This window comes from Doryrhamphus excisus, chromosome 18 (genome assembly GCF_030265055.1).
Source record: "Doryrhamphus excisus isolate RoL2022-K1 chromosome 18, RoL_Dexc_1.0, whole genome shotgun sequence".
Taxonomy (NCBI): domain Eukaryota; kingdom Metazoa; phylum Chordata; class Actinopteri; order Syngnathiformes; family Syngnathidae; genus Doryrhamphus; species Doryrhamphus excisus.
The window spans coordinates 596,325-623,431 of NC_080483.1; the positions used below are offsets into that span (position 1 = coordinate 596,325).

General features: G+C 43.4%; 1 protein-coding gene across 5 annotated transcripts in view; it reads right to left on the reverse strand.

Annotated features, from left to right (window-relative positions):
- Window positions 1–27,107, reverse strand: part of col7a1 (collagen, type VII, alpha 1) — a 109,268-nt gene that overhangs the window by 68,056 nt on the left and 14,105 nt on the right. For all 5 annotated transcript variants that reach the window (XR_009120095.1, XR_009120094.1, XM_058055772.1 and 2 more), the window contains 33 exons: window positions 25,818–25,937; window positions 21,834–21,995; window positions 19,644–19,937; window positions 19,153–19,269; window positions 17,651–17,797; window positions 17,459–17,584; window positions 17,243–17,389; window positions 16,018–16,140; window positions 15,608–15,877; window positions 15,401–15,544; window positions 13,793–13,924; window positions 13,563–13,709; window positions 13,352–13,489; window positions 13,138–13,287; window positions 11,199–11,335; window positions 10,995–11,121; window positions 10,776–10,919; window positions 8,717–8,886; window positions 8,604–8,645; window positions 8,439–8,465; window positions 8,309–8,353; window positions 7,438–7,566; window positions 7,295–7,366; window positions 7,176–7,211; window positions 7,055–7,108; window positions 6,898–6,969; window positions 4,362–4,475; window positions 3,826–3,852; window positions 3,668–3,721; window positions 3,512–3,583; window positions 1,873–1,932; window positions 1,760–1,795; window positions 1,641–1,685 (listed from right to left, as the gene is read on the reverse strand). Coding sequence is in view for 3 of the 5 variants with exons in the window: in XM_058055772.1 (XP_057911755.1) it covers window positions 1,641–1,685; window positions 1,760–1,795; window positions 1,873–1,932; window positions 3,512–3,583; window positions 3,668–3,721; window positions 3,826–3,852; window positions 4,362–4,475; window positions 6,898–6,969; window positions 7,055–7,108; window positions 7,176–7,211; window positions 7,295–7,366; window positions 7,438–7,566; window positions 8,309–8,353; window positions 8,439–8,465; window positions 8,604–8,645; window positions 8,717–8,886; window positions 10,776–10,919; window positions 10,995–11,121; window positions 11,199–11,335; window positions 13,138–13,287; window positions 13,352–13,489; window positions 13,563–13,709; window positions 13,793–13,924; window positions 15,401–15,544; window positions 15,608–15,877; window positions 16,018–16,140; window positions 17,243–17,389; window positions 17,459–17,584; window positions 17,651–17,797; window positions 19,153–19,269; window positions 19,644–19,937; window positions 21,834–21,995; window positions 25,818–25,937 (3,680 nt within the window). In the remaining 2 variants the exon portion in view is untranslated. The remainder of the gene's footprint in view (window positions 1–1,640; window positions 1,686–1,759; window positions 1,796–1,872; window positions 1,933–3,511; window positions 3,584–3,667; window positions 3,722–3,825; window positions 3,853–4,361; window positions 4,476–6,897; window positions 6,970–7,054; window positions 7,109–7,175; window positions 7,212–7,294; window positions 7,367–7,437; window positions 7,567–8,308; window positions 8,354–8,438; window positions 8,466–8,603; window positions 8,646–8,716; window positions 8,887–10,775; window positions 10,920–10,994; window positions 11,122–11,198; window positions 11,336–13,137; window positions 13,288–13,351; window positions 13,490–13,562; window positions 13,710–13,792; window positions 13,925–15,400; window positions 15,545–15,607; window positions 15,878–16,017; window positions 16,141–17,242; window positions 17,390–17,458; window positions 17,585–17,650; window positions 17,798–19,152; window positions 19,270–19,643; window positions 19,938–21,833; window positions 21,996–25,817; window positions 25,938–27,107) is intronic.

The following is a 27,107-nucleotide window of genomic DNA, read 5'->3' on the forward strand; positions in this document are numbered from 1 at the left end:
GGAAGACGTTTGCGATGGCTCAAAACGCTCTGTTTCAGAACATGTGGTAAAAATGTTCCTTTGTGATGTCACAGAGAGGGCGCACTTCCTTATATGGTTCATAGTCAGGATGCACTTTGGGCGTGTGACCAATCACAGCGGAGTGGGCCGTGTGTGGAATCAATGAAAACAGACCATTTTGGCAGGAAGCACAAATCCAAGGAAATACATCTGGAATAAGTCCAGATTCCGGAAGGTCTGCTCTATAGGAGACCACAATTCAATACAAAAGGGTGGAAACATGAGTTTCATTCTCATGTTTATTCTCATAAACATGAGAATATGTCCCCTTTAAAAGACATAACATTAGGAGAAACAAACAAAAAAAAATTATCATATGGGAATAAAGTCTGAATATTCCGAGAATAAAGTCATAATATTACAAATAGAAAATTGACAAAGATCATTTAAGAAGACGGATGAAATATCTGTAAAATTATAAAAAGCAGAGCAAAAGAAGGGAATACCGGGATAGACTTTTTCAGTTCTTTGCCGTGAGGTGCCGTGTTGAACTTCCCGTGACCAGTGGGGGGGGGGGAGTGACAATACAGAATTTAACACCCACACTTACCACTCACACCGAGAACCTTCTAGAGTCACATGACCCCGAGGGGGAGAGAACGGTCGATGGGGCCCACTTTGGACACTTTCACTTCATAGTGTTGCCAGCGGTTGGGACGTGAAGAGGACCCCAAGCTGTACGCTGACTACTTCACATTGCATCAAGGTGTCATGTCTTCATGTCTTCAGACACCATGAAAGCTTTGCAGAGGCGGTCGGGGTGTACTCACGTTTGTTGCATATAAATTCTTCCATTTCCATTTCATATGTCTATTTTCTACAAGAAAAAGAGGCTGACATTTCCTGTCACACAAAGCTCTCCTGCTATGAATATCATTTCACAAAGATGGCTGACAACATGGGGAGTTAAATCATGCTGGCCATAATCCATACCATGTTCTTTTCTTTTATTCCATTTCTTTATTCTGCTTTTATGGTCAGCTACGCTACTAAAAGCGATCGCCTGGATGTGACTCTCTTAAGACGACGCTCATACGAGCAAAGAGAGCACACAGTAATACGTACATAGTACATACATAATACAGTAAACCTCGGATATATCGGAAATTCGCTCAAAAAAGAACCCATTTTTCTGTAATGCATTTCCAATAAAAATTCATTGCATATATCGGATTTTTTATAACGGATTTCGCCTATTTCGGACAAAATCTCCAGTCTCGTTCCAATGCATTTCCATGAAATTTCCCTGGCATATATCGGATGGCCGCATCGTGGCGCTCCGATTCGAATCCGAATGGTGACAGGCCGCTATACGACGTCATTTGCAGCGTTTGCAGCGTTGCCTGCGCGTCCAGGTACATTGGAAACATAGTCAAGGAAGTGCCTTTTTATAATGGATAAAATCCCATTTACGCATATACCGGATATAAATCCCATATATGCGTAAAACGGACATTTTCCGGTATACGCATATAACGGATTTCGCTTATATCGGACAAAACCAGTGGGAACAATTGAATCCGATATATCCGAGGTTTACTGTATTATAAAAACACAGTACATACTGAGTCTTCACTCACCCGGTCTCCCTGCGATCCAGGCTCCCCCGGCTGCCCCCGATCGCCCTATGAGAACACACAGAGGTCAGCCGCGTCATCAAATGTTTCCACGCATGTCATTTTTCATACCTTCATCGTACCTTACTGCCAATTTCTCCTGGAGGCCCACGAGGACCCTGAAGGGCAGAACAGGACTCTTAATTAATCCTGGATTATTATTGGTACAGTCAAGTGGTTTGTCGGGGTGACCCACCCTGTCACCGGGATCTCCCTGCCTGCCTGCCGGCCCGGGCAGCCCGACAGCCGTGTCACCCTAAAAACGACAAGAGCGTCACACATTAACGAAAAAAAATCGAATGTGGGTGTGGACACAGTTGACAGTATGGATACTGGAGACCTCTCGTTTATTCTGGTATATTGGTTCCAAATATGTCCATTTCCTTACTTAAAAACTTGACTATTTTCATATGACCTTCTAAATATGGGTTTTAACCTCATTAGAGCCCTCTAGACGTGAAATAGCACCCCTATAGTCACCTTTACACTCCTATTACACCAATACTCTTGATCACAATTTAAAAACGTGACTATTTTCACATGACCTTCTAAATATGGGTTTTAACCTCATTAGAGCCCTCTGGACGTGAAATAACACCCCTATAGTCACCTTTACACTCCTATTACACTAATACTCTTGATCACAATTTAAAAACGTGACTATTTTCACATAACCTTCTAAATATGGGTTTTAACCTCATTAGAGCCCTCTGGACGTGAGATAACACCCCTATAGTCACATTTACACTCATATTACACTAATACTCTTGATCACAATTTAAAAACGTGACTATTTTCACATGACCTTCTAAATATGGGTTTTAACGTCATTAGAGCCCTCTGGACATGAAATAGCACCCCTATAGTCACCTTTACACTCCTATTACACTAATCCTCTTGATCACAATTTAAAAACGTGACTATTTTCACATGACCTTCTAAATATGGGTTTTAACCTCATTAGAGCCCTCTAGACGTGAGATAGCACCCCTATAGTCACCTTTACACTCCTATTACACCAATCCTCTTGATCACAATTTAAAAAGTGACTATTTTCTCATGACCTTCTAAATCTGGGTTTTAACCTCATTAGAGCCCTCTGGACGTGAGATAACACCCCTATAGTCACCTTTACACTCATATTACACTAATCCTCTTGATCACAATTTTAAGAGCAGGTCAAATGAAGGTTGAATAGACCTTCAGACCATCAGACGCCATCTGCCGGAGAAGAAAGCACATCTCCAAAGGCCTGGTCTCCTTCAAGGTTTGGAATGAGCAGGAGAGCACCAAACATGGGACATTGAAAGGTGGAGGAAGGTTTTCTTCTCCCTGGACGGTCCTGATGGCTTCCAAGGAGATCCCACCTGAGATGTTTTCCACTATCATCGTCCTTCAATGGAACAGGGGAACTTTATGTGGTGCGGGGGCGTCAAACGGTGGAGGGGGCTGAAGGCCCTGGTCCAACACTTGACCAAGGACTTCTTCCAGAGGAATAAGCTGACTCTTTTGGACCATCTTGCAACCATCTTGCGACCATCTTTCCCCTCATCTAAATCCAATGGAGAAGACACCTGGAGCAACATTCCCACTAGGGTCCTGGAACACTGGCATCAAGCATGCCCAAAGACATTCCACTTGGAACCTCCTTTAGATCCAACAGTGCCCGATCTTCATCGCTGCCATTTTTCAAGCTGTCCTAACATTGATCAGGAGTGGAGATGTGACTATAGGGGTGTTATTATTACTCTCGTGTACGCAAGTCTTTCATTTCCTGTTTCACTTGGCGGACCTCCTGCCCTGCCTCCACGTCCTTAGACAGCAAATCAACCTACCTTGTCTCCTTTGGCCCCCTGTGCTCCAGTTAGGCCTCTAGGACCTTGCACTCCTGGTGGTCCTGCAGAACCCTGAAGATAAAAAAGGCAATTAGCGGAGGCCCCCCCACGGAATTCATTTGCCAAGCGAGGGTGTCAGTGATTGACTGCACTTACCGGGGAGCCCTTCTCACCGGCCACGACCACCCCGCTGCCGACTCCCGGAGGTCCCTGGCGTAGCATGGAGAGATACGAGTCGTTACGCTCCTGGAGGTTCCTGGAGGTTCCTGGAGGTTTCCTACAAATATAAGCTAGCTGGCAACGGCGTGACTCACCCTCTCTCCGGGGCTGCCCTTGTCTCCCTAGAAGAAGGAAAGGGTGTGGGGGGGGGGTGGACATTGTTGTCAGGCTGAACCTTCTCTTAAAACCTTCTCTCTTAAAGGTTACAAAGTGGATGTGTTTGGTTTGCATGACTTGTACCCAATTCCTCTGCTCTGCTGAAAAGAGCTTTAACATGAAAAATAGACCTGCATCTTTGAGAATAACTTCACTGTTCAACAAAAACAACATCAGAATCCTTAATTTTGCTTCAAATTGTGGAATAAATGAATAAATAAGAAGTGTTAGTCACTTTATATACGTATATGGATAACAAAAGCATATCCATTTTTTTTTTACATGGAGAACAAAGACGCTGAGAAAAGTGTCTCAATACTGCCACCGTGTGGGCTATTGTAGAATGGCATTCTCCAAGCACATGGCTTCATGATTGGAATTTTATTTATCATCCACAATACACGCCCCTTTTTCTCTTTCATGACCAGCACGCACACAATTATTACATATTATATTTGTGTATGAAGATCCCAACCTTGATGGACAGTCCTGGCGTTCCTGGTATCCCCGGGCGGCCATCTTGCCCCGGTGCACCTGGATTCCCTGGAGTACCTTTGGTACCGTCGCTGCCTGGCCTACCAGGCGTCCCCTGAATACGCAGTGAAGATACGGCTTCAGATGGAGCATGAAGGCTTCCTGCTTTATTAATTATTAGATATGAATAGATATTCAACCATAGCCTCCTATAACTAGATATTAATTATTACATATGAATAGATATTCAACCATAGCCTCCTATAACTAGATATTAATTATTACATATGAATAGATATTCAACCATAGCCTCCTATAACAAGCTATTAATTATTACATATGAATAGATATTCAACCATAGCCTCCTATAACTAGATATTAATTATTACATATGAATAGATATTCAACCATAGCCTCCTATAACTAGATATTAATTATTACATATGAATAGATATTCAACCATAGCCTCCTATAACAAGCTATTAATTATTACATATGAATAGATATTCAACCATAGCCTCCTATAACTAGATATTAATTATTACATATGAATAGATATTCAACCATAGCCTCCTATAACTAGATATTAATTATTACATATGAATAGATATTCAACCATAGCCTCCTATAACTAGATATTAATTATTACATATGAATGGATATTCAACCATAGCCTCCTATAAGTAGATATTAATTATTACATATGAATAGATATTCAACCATAGCCTCCTATAACTAGATATTAATTATTACATATGAATAGATATTCAACCATAGCCTCCTATAACTAGATATTAATTATTACATATGAATAGATATTCAACCACAGCCTCCTATAACTAGATATTAATTATTACATATGAATAGATATTCAACCATAGCCTCCTATAACTAGATATTAATTATTACATATGAATAGATATTCAACCATAGCCTCCTATAACTAGATATTAATTATTACATATGAATAGATATTCAACCATAGCCTCCTATAACTAGATATTAATTATTACATATGAATAGATATTCAACCATAGCCTCCTATAACTAGATATTAATTATTACATATGAATAGATATTCAACCATAGCCTCCTATAACTAGATATTAATTATTACATATGAATAGATATTCAACCATAGACTCCTATAACTAGATATTAATTATTACATATGAATAGATATTCAACCATAGTCTTGTACAACTAGATATTAATTGTTTGATATGAATAGCTATTCAGCCATCAAATTAAATTCAGGTAAAGCTTGCCCATAAGGCATTGGGCCTGAGGAACGCATTCACTGGGGCACTGAAATGACGTCAGCCTCCCTCTGGGTTTTGGGCTCCGGATGGTCTGCCTCCCTCTAGTGGACAGCGGTAGCATTGTAGGCCATCCACCGTTTCTATGCTCCCTATGCCCCATGCTCCATAGAGCAGGGGTCTCAAACACGCGGCCCGCGGGCCAAATGTGGCCCGCAGGACACTAGTTTGAGGCCCCCGCCTTGATATGAAAGTTTAATGTTAGTTTGATATGGATGCTGTATGGTATCATGTACCCAGAAAAAATGATTACGTTTGATTCATGTTCATGTTAAAGGTTAAATAACTGTTAATAGTTATCCTCCCTATCCGTGTGGAAGTGGTAAGTTTTTGGCTATTTAAGTTGAAAGGAAATAACTTGAAGGCTACCGTTTAGGTGGCTAGCTCTCTAGTTTGCGAGTTAGCATGTGTCTCAAGACCCTGCAGTTGCGCAATATGTTGTAAATAAAAAGAGTGTAAATGTGACTATAGTCGTGTTTTGTCATGTCTACAGGGCTCTAATAATGCTTTGTTCATTTTAATATGAAAAAAATCATTTGTCTACCCACCAACTATATGTGCTTTCTTAACTTTTTATTATTATTATTATATTTATTTATTACTGATTGATTGATTTTCTTTATTCTTGATTTCTTTATTTATTTTTCATCTTATTTTGTGCAGAAAAATAAAAATTAAGATATTTGAGAACAGTGGAATGTTTTATCAGAACTTTTCTTGTAGAAAATCGGAACCAAAGCACTGAAAAAGTTTGTATATTTTTTTTGTTTTTAAAAAATGTGTTGTTTTTTTTTGGAAAACCGGATGCGGCCCAGCCTTGCCCAGACCCTAGGTCCAGTGGCGCCCAGGTAAATTGAGTTTGAGACCCCTGTTTTAGAGGTACAAAATTTGAGTGTTAAGTTGCCGTATGATGAATTTAATGTTGTTTTTGAGATGAAACCGTGAGACAAGCTCCTTGAGTTTCCTCTGACTGGTCTGATTGGTCCTCATGGACTGGTGCATACCCCAATATGCCATTTCATGCACCGGTGCAGCTTAATATAAGTACAAATCTGGTTTTTACTCTAAATTGAAAAATGTAGTTAATCATGTGACCGGTATCAGCCAATCCCAGTATCAGAATGGGCAGCATAAAACCCTGAAGCCTGGGTTTGGGTAAAGGAATACCACAGCCGGTTTAGGACTGCACTAAAACACTGAGTAGTAGGGGGGTCTTACAGGTATTCCAGGGACGCCTGGTTCTCCCTTCCTTCCTGGAAAACCTCCTCCTGATACCGAACCCGGCTCCCCCTGAAACATCAACACAAGCTCCCATGAAAACAGAAACCTTACATAAGATTTTAGTCCCGAGGTGAAAGATCAAGAATCATCTCACCCTTTCGCCTTTATCTCCCTTCGCCCCCTCCACGCCCGCAACACCAGGACCACCCTGAAGTGATGGAAAATACGTTGAAAAAGATGCTTAGCAGAAGCGGAAGAAGGTGAGGCCAACTTACGGGGCTTCCTCGGATGCCAGGTAGGCCCTGCGAACCCTACGTGACACATCGTGACACATACCATCATTATTGGGGGTTTTTGTTGACCCAGATTTAATAAACGGGCTTTCTCAGCTTACTGGAAGTCCCGTAGGTCCTGGAGAACCTGGTCGCCCTGGTAATCCTGGATTTCCGTCGACACCAGGAAAACCCTGGAAACATGAAGTGGTTACATGAACCCAGACATGAGTTCCAAGTTGGGGAAGTGGAGACGTCTACTCACTCTATCGCCCCTATCCCCTTTTGAGCCCACTGAGGGGTCAACAGGGACTGGTGGGCCTGGTGGGCCTGGTAGACCTGGACGCCCTTCAGGACCTCGTGGACCGTCCCTCCCCGGGAAACCGTCCCGACCCTACATCTCATCCACACGCACACATACACACACAAAGCGTGTTTTTGTTTTGTTTTGTTTATCAAGGTAGAACTTCAACATACGAAGAGAAGAAACGGGAGTAGGACAAAAAAGCTTTCAAAGAACATTCAAGTGGAATAGGCTGATCATCGGCTGATCCAACGTTGAAGAGCACGGCCTTTCAAAGGCAAAATGTTGCTGAAAATGTGGATTGGATGATTTAGTGTCTATTCACACTGTCATCATCTCAAAGGCAAAAAAGCTTTCTCTCTTGGAGGCTGAGGCTCGTGGGAACTAAAAGGTCAAGCTGTAGACCCCATTGGCTGTCCGTCAAGACACGGGACCATCCTGGGCCCATAACTTAAAAATGTGACTATTTTCACATGACCTTCTAAATATGGGTTTTAACCTCATTAGAGCCCTCTGGACGTGAAATAACACCCCTATAGTCACCTTTACACTCCTATTACACCAATACTCTTGATCACAATTTAAAAACGTGACTATTTTCACATGACCTTCTAAATATGGGTTTTAACCTCATTAGAGCCCTCTAGACGTGAAATAACACCCCTATAGTCACCTTTACACTCCTATTACACCAATACTCTTGATCACAATTTAAAAACGTAACTATTTTCACATGACCTTCTAAATATGGGTTTTAACCTCATTAGAGCCCTCTAGACGTGAACGACTAAAATGTTGATCTGGAGTGTATTAATGCGGGCCAGTGACTCACAGGTTCTCCTTTGCGTCCTTCCACGCCATCCCTGCCTCTCTCACCCTGAGCAACACCACAAATAACGGAGTGTAAACAAAAGAAATGACAAAGCGATGATGCAAGAAAGGAGTAACTTTCTGCACTCTACCTTCTCTCCACGATCTCCCTTGTCTCCCTAAAAAGAATAAAAACACAGGAAGACAGCAGGGTGTGTCAAGAAGTCCTGCAATGTTTGTTCAGCATTGAATCTAAAGAATCCTGTGATTGTAAGAACTTATGAGGTCATCAAGTCCCAACCGAAGTGATGACTCACCTGTGGACACTGAAGGGTACAGCGTTCCGGTCCTGGAGTTACCTAAACACAGAAAGGCGTAAAAGCTGACGTAAAACAAACACAGGTATGATACGTAAATCAAGACGTCTCACCTCGGGTATTCTAGCGATACCACACAGCAAGTCCGCCAGCTCGCTGTGAATCGCCGCCAACTGGGAGGCGTCGCGCACGTACAGGATGTTTTGGGTGCTGCCGTCTGTCACCGCTCGTCGGAGTTCCTCCGTATCGGCTTGATCCATGGCGACTGCCAACACCGTCACGCCTGGAAGTCAACCAACGTACTTCAGGATTGGCTCATAGGAATGATTTACATGAAGGGTTATGAATTATGAGCAGATGGAGTTCAAAACCCCAGCGGAAACAGAACCAATTTTGGAGTTCACAGTCAACTAGACGCTAATAGCTGAGTAGCACAACCAACATATGACTTGATAAAAGCAATACTGCATCAGGAGGTTGCCTACAGCCACATCCGTGAATGCTAATATATTTGACCCAGTCCTAATTAGAGACCATGCATCCATCCATCTTCTACACCGCTTGTCCCCGTTAGGGTCAGAGCTGAGCTGGAGCCTATGTAACACAGCACACTTCCTGTTGTGGCAGGAAGTCATTCCGCCAGCGAAATGACTGACGATATCATTGCCTTTTGTGCTATGAACCATCCACTCAGTTTTCTTGTCCCATTCTGCAGCATCGGGAATGGTGCCGTTCAAAAGCATATCATGCTAAATGCTAATTTAGAATTGCTACAAACAATTTTCATTTTAATGTCTACTATGTTAAAATCTTCTGCACGCTGTGTGTACGCTAGTGACCCCGCCTCCACGCACCAGGACAAAGAGACTGTAAGACCGACAAAAGGCTCACTCCGTTCAGGCTGTTGTTCTATGGAAAGAACAACTCCTGTTTGGAGGCGGGCGATAAGGAAAGCAGACACACGTGCACATGACGATATATTAATTATCCAGTTCATTTTCATGAATGATGTGACAGATTTATGATGGCCCCAAGCCAAGTGCCCACCATCTTTTCTGAAGCAGAAATGATCTTCACACATCAAATTTGAATGGGAAATTTTAAATTCATAATATCAATTTGGCTGGTATTCCATTTTTTTTTCTAATGAACATAAAAATGTCTTTTGCAAAGTTTTGAGGAAATCCATTGAAAATTAGGGGTGCCACATCACACATAAAATTTTGTAAAATTTCGGAAAATGTGCAATTTCTAATTTCTAATTGGCAAAAAGTTGACCTGGAAATGTTGAGTACAATGAACTTATATGAACTATACAACATCATTTTTTATACGGTTATCAAAGGGGGCCCAGACCAAAGACCGAGCTGCGACTGCAACTGTCATTAGTAGCTAGCTAATGTTGCACTAATGCACTAAATACCTATAAATATGACTACAAATCATTCAAATTACAAAAACAAAACCACTAATTTGGTAGTAATATGTAATAGGAGTATAAATACCAACAAAAACATAAAGATCACCTCAGAGTTCTTGAGCTGCAGTCTTTGCTGACCTCAAAACTCCATGGCGACCATTGAAATGTTCACCACTTTATTCCACTAAAACAGATGTATGGTGGCACCCCTAAATAATCATGTATTGGAAAAATATTTTCTATGTGTTGTTTCTACATATATTGGAACACTTTTAGTACCCAGCCATATCAAAATTCAATAATTGCGTTTTTTGATGCACCCTAACGCACGCCCATGCAGGCAAGCGGTTGGGCTCCAAGTGTCATTCATTCATTCATTTTCTACCGCTTTTCCTCACGAGGGTCGCGGGGGGTGCTGGAGCCTATCCCAGCTGTCTTCTCTCCCAGCGAGAGGCGGGGTACACCCTGGACTGGTCGCCAGCCAATCACAGGGCACATATAGACAAACAACCATTCACACTCACATTCATACCTATGGACAATTTGGAGTGGCTAATTAACCTAGCATGTTTTTGGAATGTGGGAGGAAACCGGAGTACCCGCATGCACGGGGAGAACATGCAAACTCCACACAGAGATGGCCGAGGGTGGGAATTGAACCCTGGTCTCCTAGCTGTGAGGTCTGCGCACTAACCACCAAGTGTGAAAATTGTAAATAATTCCTGGTGTTGTATTTATAAATAAATTCTCACCTGCCGCTCGGAGGCTGCTGACCGCCTGCGTGAGGTTGTCGGCAGATTTTTTGTCAGTAATGACCACAACAACCCCGGGTACCCTTGGCCTTCGTCCAGCTGAGGTGGTCAGGAGATACTGTGTGGCGAACGTCAGCGCCTGGCCTGAAGAGGGAAGTAGAGCAGATACAAGGTCCAAAAACGTCCAACAATGAATATGTCAATATTTTTACAACCAACCAATGTTATTTCCTGGACTTTCATCAAATGGTGTGGACTGAATTTCTTGTAGCAGCGTGTCGGAACTGCCGTGGCGATTAAGCCGGAACCAGATTCTGGGGCTATAACCATACACAACCACGCCCACCTAACAAAATCAGAAAAGAAAAGCATCAGCACCAGCCTTCGTTGTGTTGTGAGTGATTTAGTGCGTTTGTTTTGTACCTGGGAGTCGCGAGCGCCGATGGTGCTGAACGACCCCACCGCACTCGTGAGAAGATCCCGCAGAGGTCTGACAAGGTGAACTCGATCGGTGGACGCCGGGACAAGAAAGACCACGTCCAGGCGTCCACCCAGACATACTGTGGACAGAAACATCTCAATATGAATACACTCAGGTCATCCTCTTGTGTTTCTATACTTGCTTGAGTGTATTGTCCAAAATGTTGTGTTGCTGCTGGATGTTTACAGTATCCCAGTCGTATTGTGCATTTGTTTTCTTTTGTATGTATGTGCAGAAAATGATGCACAGATGGGGTTCAAACCTTGGGTTCTGTTCTTTCCAGTGGTCATTTCACTGATGACTGCTATGAAGGACACTTTTATAATTATTTGCTTTGAAGTTACGCTATAAATGCATTCGGAAAAAGGATGTTATTCTGCCGGGACAAGATGAACGATGTCAAAGAGTCAGTCACGTCTTGTTTACATAATGTCTTCTAAACACTATTCCATGATGGCGGCAAGGCTGCGAAGCGTTATATACATTTTATGTAAACATCTGTTCACAGGCGTATGTTTACTGTGGATACTGCGGGTTACTGGAAGTAATGTATACTCAGTATTCTGTGTTTTTAAGGGAACCGATCTCCATGTCTTAAGGCTTAAGTCAGGGGTGCTCACACTTTTTCAGCATGCGAGCTACTTTTAAAATGAGCGAGTCAAAATGATCTACCCACTACAAAAATGCAAAACATCTATTTATTTTCAAATGTATTGAGGATTATTTGTACGTACAATGTATGTTGATGTACCTTACATAACCAAATGAGCCAATATTGCAAAACACACATAATTAACTATGAACATTTTTTGTAATTACCTGAGTTTACTTTGATGACTTGCACTGAATTGAACCAGCCAGGGATGCATAGTCCGGACAGTAGCTGCTGATAGCCAGCCTCAAGCACACTTCCAAATGTTTATCAGTCATGGATAATATCCGTATCATAATATCCGTATAATATTCCATATCCGTATGGAAGTCATATGTTTTTTGCCTTTTTACTTGGTCCAGTTTTTGCCTTTTTACTTGGTCCAGCTCCTTCACTCATTTTAGTGACCATAAACTTTAGCGAGGGCTTAAAATCTAACGCAATTCGCCGACTAGCTTAGCACTTTGCATCGTTGTTTACGCATGAGCGGTGACCTAAAGGTCAAAATTCAGTTGTCATCTGATTGGTTGTCCTGTATGTCAATCAAGTAACGGGGATGGATGATAGGCTGACATCGTAAGTTCTGCTGCACTTAGAGACGTTGTTTGATTTGATTGGTCGCCCGAAGGGCAACATTCAGTTGTCATCTGAATGGCTGCCCTGTATGTCAATCAAGTGACGGCATTGATGCTGGGATGATATTTTTTTAATGTCACGCCGCGATCGACCAGCGATCGACCAGTACCACCTCCGCGATCGACCGGTAGCTCGCGATCGACTTAATGAGCACCCCTGGCTTAAGTCCATGTTGTAAAAGTTCTCTATTTCATCTCCAAAGTAACGTCCACTGTCTCGTACACCGCTATGTGTGTTTACCTAAGTGATAGTACTCCATAGTACGGCATCAAGTATAAATGTCATTTTTCCAAGTGTACAATTTGCTTTCAAAAATGTACCAACATAATTATAAACAATGTATGACATATTTAAGGAACGATGATGTTAGCCATCCTTTCAGTGCTTGACAGGAAAACGCCGACTGTCCATAAGCGGTTTTCCTGAGTGGGGCCAGAGGGAGGCTGACGTCATTTCAGATCCGATCCGGTTGACTTGTTTGTGTTTTTTAAAGAAATTCACGTAAAGACAAAGATGACACCAGTCCGTACAGGCGATGACATCTGTGTTTGATTCCATGCTCAGAATAAGAACCGGTGTGTTCCATGGCTTACCGGTGCGTTCAGTGGCGAAGCTCTCCCTTCCCGGTCCACTTTGAAAAGTGGGCTGTATGGTGAAGCGGTACTCCTGGCCCAGACGGAGCCCGGTCACCTGGTAGAAGCTGGCGGAAGCGGGCAGTGTGACAGACGAGCCTGGGCCGCGGTCTGAAGGACGTGAAGCAACAATGAGTGGACTGTACAGGAGAGCATCACCTGAACACCTTTTTACCCGTTTCCGGCCTCCAGCGCAGAAAGTACCCGGTTGCACCCGGTAACGGGATCCAGCCAAGCCGCACAGAATTGTGGGTGACCTCCGCCACTCTTAAAGGTGTGGTGGGGAGGGAAGGCGACGGGATGGAGGCGTCGGCTTCATGCAGAGATTCAAGACGTGAAAAGCGATGAGGACCGCAAGCGGCGGGCGAGGTTTAAACGGGACTTACGTGTGGTGACTCGGACCGACACCGGCGTTCCTTCACGGTTCTGGACTAAAGCCATGACCTTCACCTCGTACTGGGTTCCGGGGTCCAGTCGGTCTAAATCCACGGCCGTCACGTCGCCGCCCACCAACTGACTCAATTCTTCGCCACCTTCAGCGCCATACGGCCCGAACGGTCACATGGTTACACAACTTCTGGTCCGTCAAACAACGTATTTCAATCCAAAGACAAACCATCTGCTCTCCTCCAGGACACACGATAGGCCGTTGCTCCTGGTACACCAATCCAGGTAATTCGCACAACCTGTCCTGGACTGTCCTGAACTCGGAGTGATGTCACGGTCCCGACGGAGAACTGGTCTTGTCCTTTTGAACCAAAGATCAAATATTCAAATATCATACAATATCGCATACCATGCATACATACTGTATACTATTAAACCTGGATAGCGGTCAGTCTTCCGACTCAGTGTCCCAGTACATGCTGGAATTCAATGAACCGCAGCTCCCCGGTGTCGGCAGCACTCATGCACCCAGACTACGATACCAAGCTTGACTGTACGAAATGCGATTATCTTGCTAATCACTGACTTTTCCACCTATTTAAACAATAATAACAGCAAATCTAAACTGCTTGTACACTGACTACTCTATAGTAGTAGTACAGTAAACCTCGGATATATCGGATTCAATTGTTCCCACTGGTTTTGTCCGATATAAGCGAAATCCGTTATATGCGTATACCGGAAAATGTCCGTTTTACGCATATATGGGATTTATATCCGGTATATGCGTAAATGGGATTTTATCCGTTATAAAAAGGCACTTCCTTGACTATGTTTCCAATGTACCTGGACGCGCAGGCAACGCTGCAAACGCTGCAAATGACGTCGTATAGCGGCCTGTCACCATTCGGATTCGAATCGGAGCTCCACGATGCGGCCATCCGATATATGCCAGGGAAATTTCATGGAAATGCATTGGAACGGGACTGGAGATTTTGTCCGAAATAGGCGAAATCCGTTATAAAAAATCCGATATATGCAATGAATTTTTATTGGAAATGCATTACAGAAAAATTGCTTCTTTTTTATCTGTCCATTGTGAGCGAATTTCCGATATATCCCAGTCCGATATATCCGAGGTTTACTGTATATCCAAAGTTGACATGGTAATGATAATAATGGTTTTACATTTCATAATATTGAATAAAAATTAGGTCTATCAATTAATTACAATATTTGATTGTGATAAGTCATTAATTAATCACAGCAAAAAATCAGACAGCTTGCATCTAAAACCCCCACCCCCCCACCCCCCCACCAGTATGCCAACATACCACTGTATAAATGACAATAAAAAAATACTACGTGACAACTCAACTCTCAGCGACAGTAGATACAAATAACTTTGGTCGTGTTGTGAGAACCATCTGCCAGGACTTTGAAGACCCTTTTGCTTCTCCAGAATGTTCCCTCAAACTACAGTGTCGTCCGAGGGTCAAACAGGGCATGCGCATGTTAAAAAATAATATATTAATAAGTAAACGGGAGTCAAATCCATTCATGCAGCATAAAAATATCTTCAATGCATTTGACTTGGAGCTGCTGCTGCTGCAAAAAAAAACACTGGCCTTAGTGTTCCTATGGAAGAACGGCAGTGACAAGCACCTTCTAGCTCGCGCACGCCTCCACCCTTTTAGGATGTTGGGAGTCCTGCAGTGCCTCCATTTCTGTGTATTTTATTGCCCAATTCCCAGGAACAATGATGTCACGCTGACATTAAAAGACAACACAACGTTGACGGGCCTAATTAAAAATAGTTGCTGCGATCGTTTGGTACCTGTCCTGACACTCAGGGTGGCGGGACTTCCTTCTCGGGAGCCGCTGAGAGCAGACACAAACACGCTGTAAGGAGAATCAGACTGCAGTCCGTCGATGGTGAAGGAAGCCACGTCAGCAGCAACGTTCCGAGTTGTCTCCAGTCCTGCACCAAAAACACACATTAGCGTTTTGGTTACAATTCAGTGTTTCGTTGAAAGAGCCTCACCGTCGTCATCGCTGCGCCATCTTAACTTATAACCGGTGGCCCTGGTGAAAGGCGACCATGCTATGCGTATCCGCTCGGCTGTGACGTCGACGATGCGAAGCCCAGAGACGGTTCCGCTGTGCGAGTTGGTCCGAGAGGACAGCGTCACCGCCTCGCCGACGGCGTCATGGACTACGGCCGCCACGCCGAACACCAGCGCCTCGTCTGGCTGCAGGCCGTCTATCGTAAAGGCCGAGGCTTCCGCCCCCACCTCACGAGACTGCTCCCCGCCTGGAGCACAGAGCAACAAAAAAAAAGTCAAAGGATGGCCTCAAGAAACGCAAAAATGATGAACAATCCCGAGTGGAGATGACTTTACCGTAGAACAACAACAATAAAAGTAACTGTGCAGTGTCAAGGTCAGTACTCACTACTTCCTTGTCTCCATGTAATCCTATAACCTGTCGCTCCACTAATACCCGTCCAGGCTATACGAATCCTGCGGCCGTTTGCGTGCGTCACTCTGAGGTTGGACACTCTGCCGACACCTTGCGCTGAAAAGACACAAAGTCCTTGGGTGCAATCATTCCGTTGGAGAAAGGTCATAGGCCGAGTACCAATAACCGATATCTACTTTTTCAAATTCACATTTAAATGTTTGTGCACAGAAGCACTGGAACAAATTAGGATTTGACCAAGTGTACCTGTTGATTTGTCATAATCAAATATTAGGACATATTAATACATTACTACTACCACATCACTATCAGGAGAACCAGAGTATAGAGGGGAGGAGCAACCTGCTGTGGCCCAGCAAGGTGCACTGTATTCGGGCACCTGCTCTGAGCATCCGGTGTGATGCCATGGAGGTCTCAGGAAAACCAAAAGGAATAGGAGCGTAAAGGTCACTCTAGGGTTGTTATTTTAAGGCTAGAGGTCTCTAATAATTCCTAAACATGTTTTCTATGCCCTAACTACAGTAAACCTCGGATATATCGGATTCAATTGTTCCCACTGGTTTTGTCCGATATAAGCGAAATCCGTTATATGCGTATACCGGAAAATGTCCGTTTTACGCATATATCGGATTTATATCCGGTATATGCGTAAATGGGATTTTATCCGTTATAAAAAGGCACTTCCTTGACTATGTTTCCAATGTACCTGGACGCGCAGGCAACGCTGCAAACGCTGCAAATGACGTCGTATAGCGGCCTGTCACCATTCGGATTCGAATCGGAGCGCCACGATGCGGCCATCCGATATATGCAAGGGAATTTTAATGGAAATGCATTGGAACGGGACTGGAGATTTTGTCCGAAATAGGCGAAATCCGTTATAAAAAATCCGATATATGCATGAATTTTTTTTGGAAATGCATTACAAAAAAATCGGTTCTTTTTTATCTGTCCGTTGTGAGCGAATTTCCGATATATTTGAGTCCAATATATCCGAGGTTTACTTTATATCATTTAATAACATTGAATCTTATTGTGGTCTGGTGTGGAACCAATTAAGACGAAACCTCTTTGGCACACAAATGCAACTTTGGAAAAATATGTTGCTGTGCAGAGAATATTGTGCAAAAGTTATGTATTCATGTTAGTTATGGTACGTTATTGGTACGTTCCCACATGAAACCTGTGCATAACCCACCTGGTCTGACAACGATGCTGACCGGCTCTCCTTCATTGCCTGCCACCAGCGCTGTAACGTTCACGTTATAGGCCACGCCCACCAGCAGGTCTCCGAGGTCCAGGCTGGTCTGGCTCCCGGGGACCATCTGAATGTTTTCTACTCCAGCTAATACGAGACCGAGCGAGCAATGACACGTTCCATCCATACACCAGACAAAAGAAGCCTACAGTGTACCTTCAGGGCTTCGGATAACGATGCGGTACTGCGTGGCACGAGCAACTCCGGTCCAGCCGAGTCTGACTGTACCGCCCAAAGACTCCAGCACTCTCAGATTGGACACCCTTCCCACTGGCGCCACTTCTGTAACGGCAGTCACGCCAATGAAGTCCGGGGTCATGCGTACAGACGTAAGAGTCCGTCACTGACCTCTGGATGTGAAAGAGACGGGTGTGGCCTCCTCACGGCCTTCGAAAAGCGTGTACAAGGTGATGAGGTATTCGGTGTTGGGCAGAAGGCCGGTTAACTCGTATTTGCTGGTGCTCCTGGGTAAAGCCAGGGTCTGGGCGTAGCCACCTGGAGACACAACAACAATGATTGCTGTGAGAATGAATATAATAAAATAATAATAATAAAGCTCATCCTTGCGTGGCTAAATAAAACTACAGTTTTTACGATACAGGTCTCACCACAATATGCAAGTCGATACATATTGAAATAGGTTCACACCAATAACGTTAAAAATAGCTCTGCTAATCAATCATTTAATAAATGCTCCAAAAAGGTGAGATTACTCGTCCTGTGCGGGTGAGCATATCAAGTGCTCCTTTGACGTTAACGGTCGTAACTTTCCCTGAACACATTCACTTTCCAAGGAAGACATTGTGTGCGTTTGTTGTACCGCCATGAGGGGAAAAAAAAACATTGAGCACACAAAAAAGCTCAATTATCCGCCTGAAAAAGAAACATGTGCCCCAATACAGTGAACCTTCAAAATAAAGTTGTCATGTAAGGAAACCAAACTCAAGGAAAAACGGATAATATTATGGGAATAAAGTACTTCTTGGCTGATATGAGGGAATTATGACGTCATACAGATAAGCTCCAATAACTGATAAAGGTATAAAGTTATCAGTCTGAAAAAAAATATATTGTCCATCTACAGCAGGGGTCTCAAACTCAATTTACTTGGGGGGCCCACTGGAGCTCGGATCAGGTTTTCAAAAAAAAAAACGCATTTATTAAAAACAAAAAATTTTTAAAAACTTTGCTTTGGTTCCAATTTTCTACAAGAAAAGCTCTAATAAAACATTCCACTGTTCTCAAATATCTTACTTTTTATTTTTCTACACAAAATAAGATGAAAAATAAATAAACAAATCAAAAATAAAGAAAATCAATCAATCAGTAATAAATAAATATAATAATAATAATAAAAAGTGAAGAAAGCACATATAGTTGGTGGGTAGACAAATGATTTTTTTCATATTAAAATGAACAAAGCATTATTAGAGCCCTGTAGACATGACAAAACACGACTATAGTCACATTTATACTCTTTTTATTTACAACATATTGCGCAACTGCAGGGTCTTGAGACACATGCTAACTCGCAAACTAGAGAGCTAGCGACCTAAACGGTAGCCTTCGAGTTATTTCCTTTCAACTTAAATAGCCAAAAACTTACCACTTCCACACGGATAGGGAGGATAACTATTAACAGTTATTTAACCTTTAACATGAACATTAATGAAGTGTAATAATTTTTTCTGGGTACATGATACCATACAGCATCCATATCATAACATTAAACTTTCATATCAAGGCGGGGGCCTCAAACTAGTGTGTTTGAGACCCCTGATGTACAGTATATACCAGCAGTTGTTGTGATTTGGAAACATGCAAAGGGTGGCCTAGGATCTATGACCCACCTTCGCCCGCCCGCCACTCCAGCCGGTAACCCTGAGAGGACGGAATGATTTTCCAGGTGAGGCGGATGGAGGAGGGACTGGTGGTCGCGGCGTTGAGGACCTGCTGCTCCTGGCGCTCTGGCAAGAACATCAGAACATGACTGATAAATACTTCCACTTCCACATGAGTAGGTTCAGTAGGTTCAATCCGCTTTTTAAGAAAGCATCCTACTTTATTTACTGCACGCCATTTTGTCTCTTCAGACACCTTTGAAATAAGAGTGGCCCAAGCAGAAGACTCGTCAGCCTTCAGTCAGAGGCTGCATGCAAACGTGTTAACAGTCGAAGCGAGGAAATCCACGAATGTTTGTGACTCATGGATATGAGTCACAAACAACAGCTGGTGTGTGTATATAATGACCTCCAGGTAAGGAGATGTTTCCTAAACAGAATCATGCACACCATGTAGTTTCCATGCAGACATGAACAAACATCTGGGAGGTCCTCCGTACCTGTCCTGAATGTGGCCGTCTCCCCGGGGCCCTCAGCGTTGCCCTGATACAGGGGAATCACATTGACCACGTACTCCGTGTCGGACTGCAGTTGGGACAACGTGTGCGCCTGGCTTGCTCCCGTCTGGGCGTTTTGGGGTTTGGTGGGGAGCTGGAGCCGAGTCAGGTTGGAATCCGTGATGGGTCCCCACTCCAGACGGTAGCTGCGTGCGCCCCCGACGCCTCGCCACTGCAGACGAACGCTGCCTTCCGACTCCTTCTGCACGGATAACTGCTGCACCGCCTCCAGACGCACTGGCATGAGCGACGGAACCAACAAAACACATGCAGTGGAACCTTGGTTTTTGGAGGATCTGGTTTTTGCTAAGAGTTCTTGCTAAAAAATATCAAACAAAGACTGTGAACAATAGATAGGGACACTATAGACAGATTCTGACTTGGGGATGGTTGTCATCTTCCTTCTTTCCTTCCTTCCTTCCTTCCTTCCTTCCTTTCTTCCTTCCTTGCTCCCTTCCATCTGTCCTTCCTTCCTTCCTTCCTTCCTTCCTTCCTTGCTCCCTTCCATCTGTCCTTCCTTCCTTCCTCCCTTCCATCTGTCCTCCCTTTCTTCCTTCCTCCCTTTCTTCCTTCCTCCCCTTCTTCCTCCCTCCCTTCCTCCATCCATCCATCCATCTGTCCTTCCCTTCTTCCTTCCATCCATCCATCTGTCCATCCATCTGTCTTCCTTCCACCTTTCCTTCCTTCCTTCCTCCCACCTTTCCTTCCTTCCTTCCTTCCTTCCTTCCTTCCTTCCTTCCTTCCTCCCTCCCTCCCTTCCTCCATCCATCCATCCATCTGTCCTTCCCTTCTTCCTTCCATCCATCCATCTGTCCATCCATCTGTCTTCCTTCCACCTTTCCTTCCTTCCTTCCTCCCACCTTTCCTTCCTTCCTTCCTTCCTTCCTTCCTTCCTTCCTTCCTTCCTTCCTTCCTCCCACCCTTCCTTCCTTCCTCCCTTCCATCTGTCCTTCCTTCCTTCCTCCCTTCCATCTGTCCTTCCTTCCTTCCTCCCTTCCATCTGTCCTCCCTTTCTTCCTTCCTACCCTTCTTCCTCCCTCCCTCCCTCCCTTCCTCCCTCCCTTCCTCCATCCATCCATCTGTCCTTCCCTTCTTCCTTCCATCCATCCATCCGTCCTTCCTTCCTTCCTTCCTTCCTTCCTCCCCTCCCTCCTTCCTTCCTTCCTTCCTTCCTCCCTTCCATCTGTCCTTCCTTCCTTCCTTCCTCCCTTCCATCTGTCCTCCATTTCTTCCTTCCTCCCCTTCTTCCTCCCTCCCTCCCTCCCTCCCTTCCTCCATCCATCCATCTGTCCTTCCCTTCTTCCTTCCATCCATCCATCTGTCCTTCCTTCCTTCCTCCCACCTTTCCTTCCTTCCTTCCTTCCTTCCTCCCACCTTTCCTTCCTTCCTTCCTTCCTCCCACCTTTCCTTCCTTCCTTCCTTCCTCCCACCTTTCCTTCCTTCCTTCCTTCCTTCCTTCCTTCCTGCCTTCCTCCCACCTTTCCTTCCTTCCTTCCTTCCTTCCTCCCACCTTTCCTTCCTTCCTTCCTTCCTTCCTCCCACCTTTCCTTCCTTCCTTCCTTCCTTCCTTCCTTCCTTCCCATCCTTCCTTCCCATCCTTCCTTCCTTCCCATCCTTCCTTCCTTCCTTCCCATCCTTCCTTCCTTCCTTCCTTCCTCCCTTCCATCTGTCCTCCCTTTCTTCCTTCCTCCCCTTCTTCCTCCCTCCCTCCCTTCCTCCCTCCCTTCCTTCCTCCATCCATCCATCTGTCCTTCCCTTCTTCCTTCCATCCATCCATCTGTCCTTCCTTCCTTCCCTTCTTACTTCCTCCCACCTTTCCTCCCACCCTTCCTCCCTTCCTCCCTCCCTTCCTTCCTTCCTCCCTTCCTTCCTTCCTTCCTTCCTTCCTTCCTTCCTCCCTTCCTTCCTTCCTTCCTTCCTTCCTTCCTTCCTTCCTTCCTTCCTTCCTTGGGCCTCTATTCCACAGAATGATCCAGCACAGGGCAAACTGACAAAAGTGTACAAAAACCAAGGGAAATATTGTTTACAATTTTGGTCAAAAAGCGAAAAAAAACTAGGTTGGACTGCACCAACTTCCAGTGAATCGTCACACAAATACATCAATCATCTGAACATCTGAGCTCCTTGACTCACGTGTGCGAGCGCTGAGGGTGGCTGGGGACGCAGAGTTTCCAGGGATCAGAGGGTAGAGGCTGATGACGTACTCCGTGTCAGGCTGAAGTTCCTCCAGGTTGACAGACGTGGCGTCTGCAGGCAGGGACCGCACCAGCTGATCGCCTGTCTGACCTGCTTTGTCTTCCGGCGAAGACAAAGAAAAAGTTGACAGGTTAGTGTAGGGGTGCCGCTAGAATTCTGGGCCCCTTGAAGAAAAATATACATCATGGAAATGAAGCGTTGTTGACACTTTTGGAGGTTTTTTAGCATACAAACGGAAGGAAGAAAATGGAGACGCTAATGACAGACTCATGCTTATACAGCCTGGCATCGAACATGTGTTCTTTTCCATGTTAAACCTTCTGCATTCAGCATTTCATTGGAGGGCAAGCGACATATAAAATGGATGGATGACGCCGAAATGCTGCTTCTGTCCACCAAAAGGAACCAAGGGACCCCAGAGGGAGGCTGACGTCATTGCAGCCCCCCATTGAATGTGGTGCTCAAATGTTTAAACATGTATTGGTGCATGTGTGTATCTTTTTCAGGCATAACTTTTGAATGTTAAGCGGCTGTGTGATGAGTTAAGAATGATTTGACATATAACACAGCAGGTCACACTGTTCCTTCCTTCCTTCCTTCCTTCCTTCATTGGAGGGCAAGCAGCATATAAAATGGATGGATGACACCGCAATGCTGCTTCTGTCCACCAAAATGAACCAAGGGACCCAAGAGGGAGGCTGACGTCATTGCAGCCCCCCCAATGAATGTGGTGCTCAAATGTTTAAACATGTATTGGTGCATGTGTGTATCTTTTTCAGGCATACCTTTTGAATGTTAAGCGGCTGTGTGATGAGTTAAGAACGATTTGACATATAACACAGCAGGTCACACTGTTCCTTCCTTCCTTCCTTCCTTCCTTCATTGGAGGGCAAGCAGCATATAAAATGGATGGATGACGCCGCAATGCTGCTTCTGTGCACCAAAATGAACCAAGGGACCCAAGAGGGAGGCTGACGTCATTGCAGCCCCCCCATGAATGTGGTGCTCAAATGTTTAAACATATATTGGTGCATGTTTGTATCTTTTTCAGGCATACCTTTTGAATGTTAAGCGGCTGTGTGATGAGTTAAGAACAATTTGACATATAACACAGCAGGTCACACTGTTCCTTCCTTCCTTCCTTCCTTCCTTCATTGGAGGGCAAGCAGCATATAAAATGGATGGATGACGCCGCAATGCTGCTTCTGTGCACCAAAAGGAACCAAGGGACCCCAGAGGGAGGCTGATGTCATTGCAGCCCCCCATTGAATGCGGTGCTCAAATGTTTAAACATGTATTGGTGCATGTTTGTATCTTTTTCAGGCATACCTTTTGAATGTTAAGCGGCTGTGTGATGAGTTAAGAATAATTTGACATATAAGCAGCAGGTCACACTGTTCCTTCCTTCCTTCCTTCCTTCCTTCCTTCCTTCCTTCCTTCCTTCCTTCCTTCCTTCCTTCCTTCCTTCCTTCCTTCCTTCATTGGAGGGCAAGCAGCATATAAAATGGATGGATGACGCCGCAATGCTGCTTCTGTCCACCAAAAGGAACCAAGGGACCCCAGAGGGAGGCTGACGTCATTGCAGCCCCCCATTGAATGCGGTGCTCAAAAGTTTAAACATGTATTGGTGCATGTTTGTATCTTTTTCAGGCATACCTTTTGAATGTTAAGCGGCTGTGTGATGAGTTAAGAACAATTTGACATATAAGCAGCAGGTCACACTGTTACACTGCTATATTGTTATAAAGTATAACATGGCCTCCTGTGATTTCCACAGATGATGTCAACATATTCAGTACATTTATGGAATTAGCCATTATATCAGCGGCAGAGAAAAAAAAGTTACAATAAATGTAAAATTGGGTTTAACTCGGAATGTATGATTTTTAGCTCCGTGTGGGACTGGCACTCCTGCCACATGTTCAGCTACAGAAAGAAATCTGTCTTTCTATCAGCCCTCAGGGGCCACTCCCCGCTAGCTTGAACCGTGGCATATTGACACCATTATGACCCAAGTCACGCCCAGCCTGAGGAATTTCAAGCAAAATGAGTGACAATACAAAGCGTACAGATGCCCTATTTTGACTGCATATTTAATCTGAAGAGTGATAACATCTGTTTGATATTTGAGGTAATGTATCGGCAGTAAAAGCCTGACTGACAGCTCACGCCTGGAGGCGGGGAGTTGTTAAGTGAGCTGATGTTCTTCTTGCTCGGCTTTGACCGCAGCACATTCGCAACTTGCCACCAGCGAGTTATTAAGTCATGTCGCTGCTTTTGCCGCTCCATTTCCTACGCAGTCTTTCACTCTGCCTTGACAGAAGCTTTCCTTGACAACATCATCAACGCAATAAGCCCGGAACTAACTCTTATCGCTTGGGGTGGGTGTGCGATGCTTCCACACAAATGCAACTTTGACACTTTGATATTTTGTGAATATGATAACAAGTTCTATATATTTCAGATATAACTGCATGTCAGCTTCATCACATAGTAATAATATCAACTCTTTCTTATACATTTTTGTTGTGTTTTTTCCAAATATTTCAACTTTCTTTGTGAATAACCTCCATGCATTTTCTTTGCATAATACTGTGGTTTTATTCCCATCATATTATGTTTTCCAAAAGACACATTTATTTTGCTTCATTGTCATATTAAAGCGGGCGGCACGGCGGTCTAGTGGTTAGCGCGCAGACCTCACAGCTAGGAGTCCAGGGTTCAATTCCACCCTCGGCCATCTCTGTGTGGAGTTTGCATGTTCTCCCCGTGCATGCGTGGGTTTTCTCCGGGTACTCCGGTTTCCTCCCACATTCCAAAAACATGCTAGGTTAATTGGCGACTTCCAATTCCAAAGGTATGAATGTGAGTGTGAATGGTTGTTTGTCTATATGTGCTGGCGACCAGTCCAGGGTGTACCCCGCCTCTCGCCCGAAGACAGCTGGGATAGGCTCCAGCACCCCCGCGACCCTCGTGAGGAAAAAGCGGTAGAAAACAAATGAATGAATGAATGAATGTCATATTAAAGCCTTTGAAAAATGATCATAAATGACAAATATTTTTTTCTATATTTTCTTTTTCCTCAAAAAAAAGAGTGAAATTGAGACTTTTTTCTCAATAGAATACAACTTTTTTTCTCTTCATATTTCAACTTTATCGGAAAAGTTCCGCCTTTTTTTCTCATTTCTGCTGTTGCTTTTTTTAAATTTTCCAACTTTTAAAATTTTCTTCACTTCATTCTCATAATTCTGACTTTATTTCACCAAAATGACCAAAATGTATTGGTTGTTGTGTTTGTTTCTCATAATAGTACAACTTTAATGTCTTTAGCATGTCACTTTCATGCTATGAAAATGGTGCTATTTTTACTCATGATATTCAGACGCGATTCAAGCTTTTCCTCGTAAGATTACTAAATTTTTCTCTACTTTTTTTTTTTAACTTTATTGTCATAAAAGTACCAATGATTTTTCCAGTTTTGCAGTTGTGTTTAAAAAAATATATCTTCAAAAGTTTTCTTTGCGTAATACTATGACTTTAATCCTATAATATTTTTACTTTAATCCATAACGTTATACTTTTCTAAAAATTCAGGAATTGTAGGATACAGGACATGGAAGACCTGATTAAACTTTGGGGGTGATCTGGATCACTGTCTGGAACTGTCTCATTTTTTAAAGGATTCTTTAACAGCATTGGTGCATAGAACTCCACAAAAATTGCAAAAATGACTGATCCAAAAGGATTATTATTATGCCGCTGGGTGGAGGTCTGCGCTCTCCGAGTGCATCTCTAGTTGCTTTTTTGGTAGTTACTGTAAGTAAATAATTCTATTGTACGTATATATTTGAGTTTATTCTATATTCCAGAATGTGCTGTTGAACTTTGGGCACAAGCAAGACAGAAGAAAGACCGTCTGACCTCGTGCTGCGTAGTTAAGTCTGTATCCCTGGACAGGAGACGTAGGCTGATCCCAGCCCAAAGAGAGACCGAAGACGCTTGCTTGGACCAAACGAAGACCTGAGAACCCGGGCAGGGACTCTACATGGACAGGGGAGATTGAGTTAGTACAGGGGTTTTCAAAGTCTAACATTGTGGGCCTCGATTCAAGGAGCCGAGGAGCTAGCATGCTATTTTGTTTTGGATGACTTTTCATGTATTTGATGGGAATATGCAAACATTTTCACATGTTTTGAAAAACAGATTTACTAGTTTCTCTAATAGCTCAGGGGTTTTCCGGGTCTAATACCACATGATGTTTCGTCAATCTTGGTGGTAGACAGGTTTTCTATGTCTTCTTTTCTATTAATATTATTCTGTCTACTGTATTGGGTTATAGGAGTGTAGAAGTGATTATAGGGTTGTTATTTCCTGTCAGAGGGCTCTAATAATATTAAAAACGGTACTTAGAAGGTGGCAAACAGGTTTTCTGTCTTATTTTCTATTATTATGTCTACTATATTGGGTAACATAAGCGATTATAGGGTTGTTATTTCCTGTCTAGAGGGCTCTAATGATGTTAAAAACTGTATTTAGAACATGGCAAACAGGTTTTCTGTCTTATTTTCTATTATTATGTCTACTATAATGGGTAACAGAAGTGATTATAGGGTTGTTATTTCCTGTCTAGAGGGCTCTAATAATGTTAAAAACTGTACTTAGAACATGGTAAACAGGTTTTCTGTCTTATTTTCTATTATTATGTCTACTATATTGGGTAACAGAAGTGATTATAGGGTTGTTATTTTCTGTCTAGAGGGCTCTAATAATGTTAAAAACTGTACTTCGAACATGGCAAACAGGTTTTCTGTCTTATTTTCTATTATTATGTCTACAATATTGGGTAACAGAAGTGATTATAGGGTTGTTATTTTCTGTCTAGAGGGCTCTAATAATGTTAAAAACTGTACTTAGAACATGATAAACAGGTTTTCTGTCTTATTTTCTATTATTATGTCTACAATATTGGGTAACAGAAGTGATTATAGGGTTGTTATTTTCTGTCTAGAGGGCTCTAATAATGTTAAAAACGGTACTTAGAAGGTGGTAGACAGGTTTTCTATGTCTTCTATGTCTTATTTTCTATTATTATGTCTACTATATTGGGTAACAGAAGTGATTATAGGGTTGTTATTTCCTGTCTAGAGGGCTCTAATAATGTTAAAAACAGTACTTAGAAGGTTGTAGACAGGTTTTCTATGTCTTCTGTGT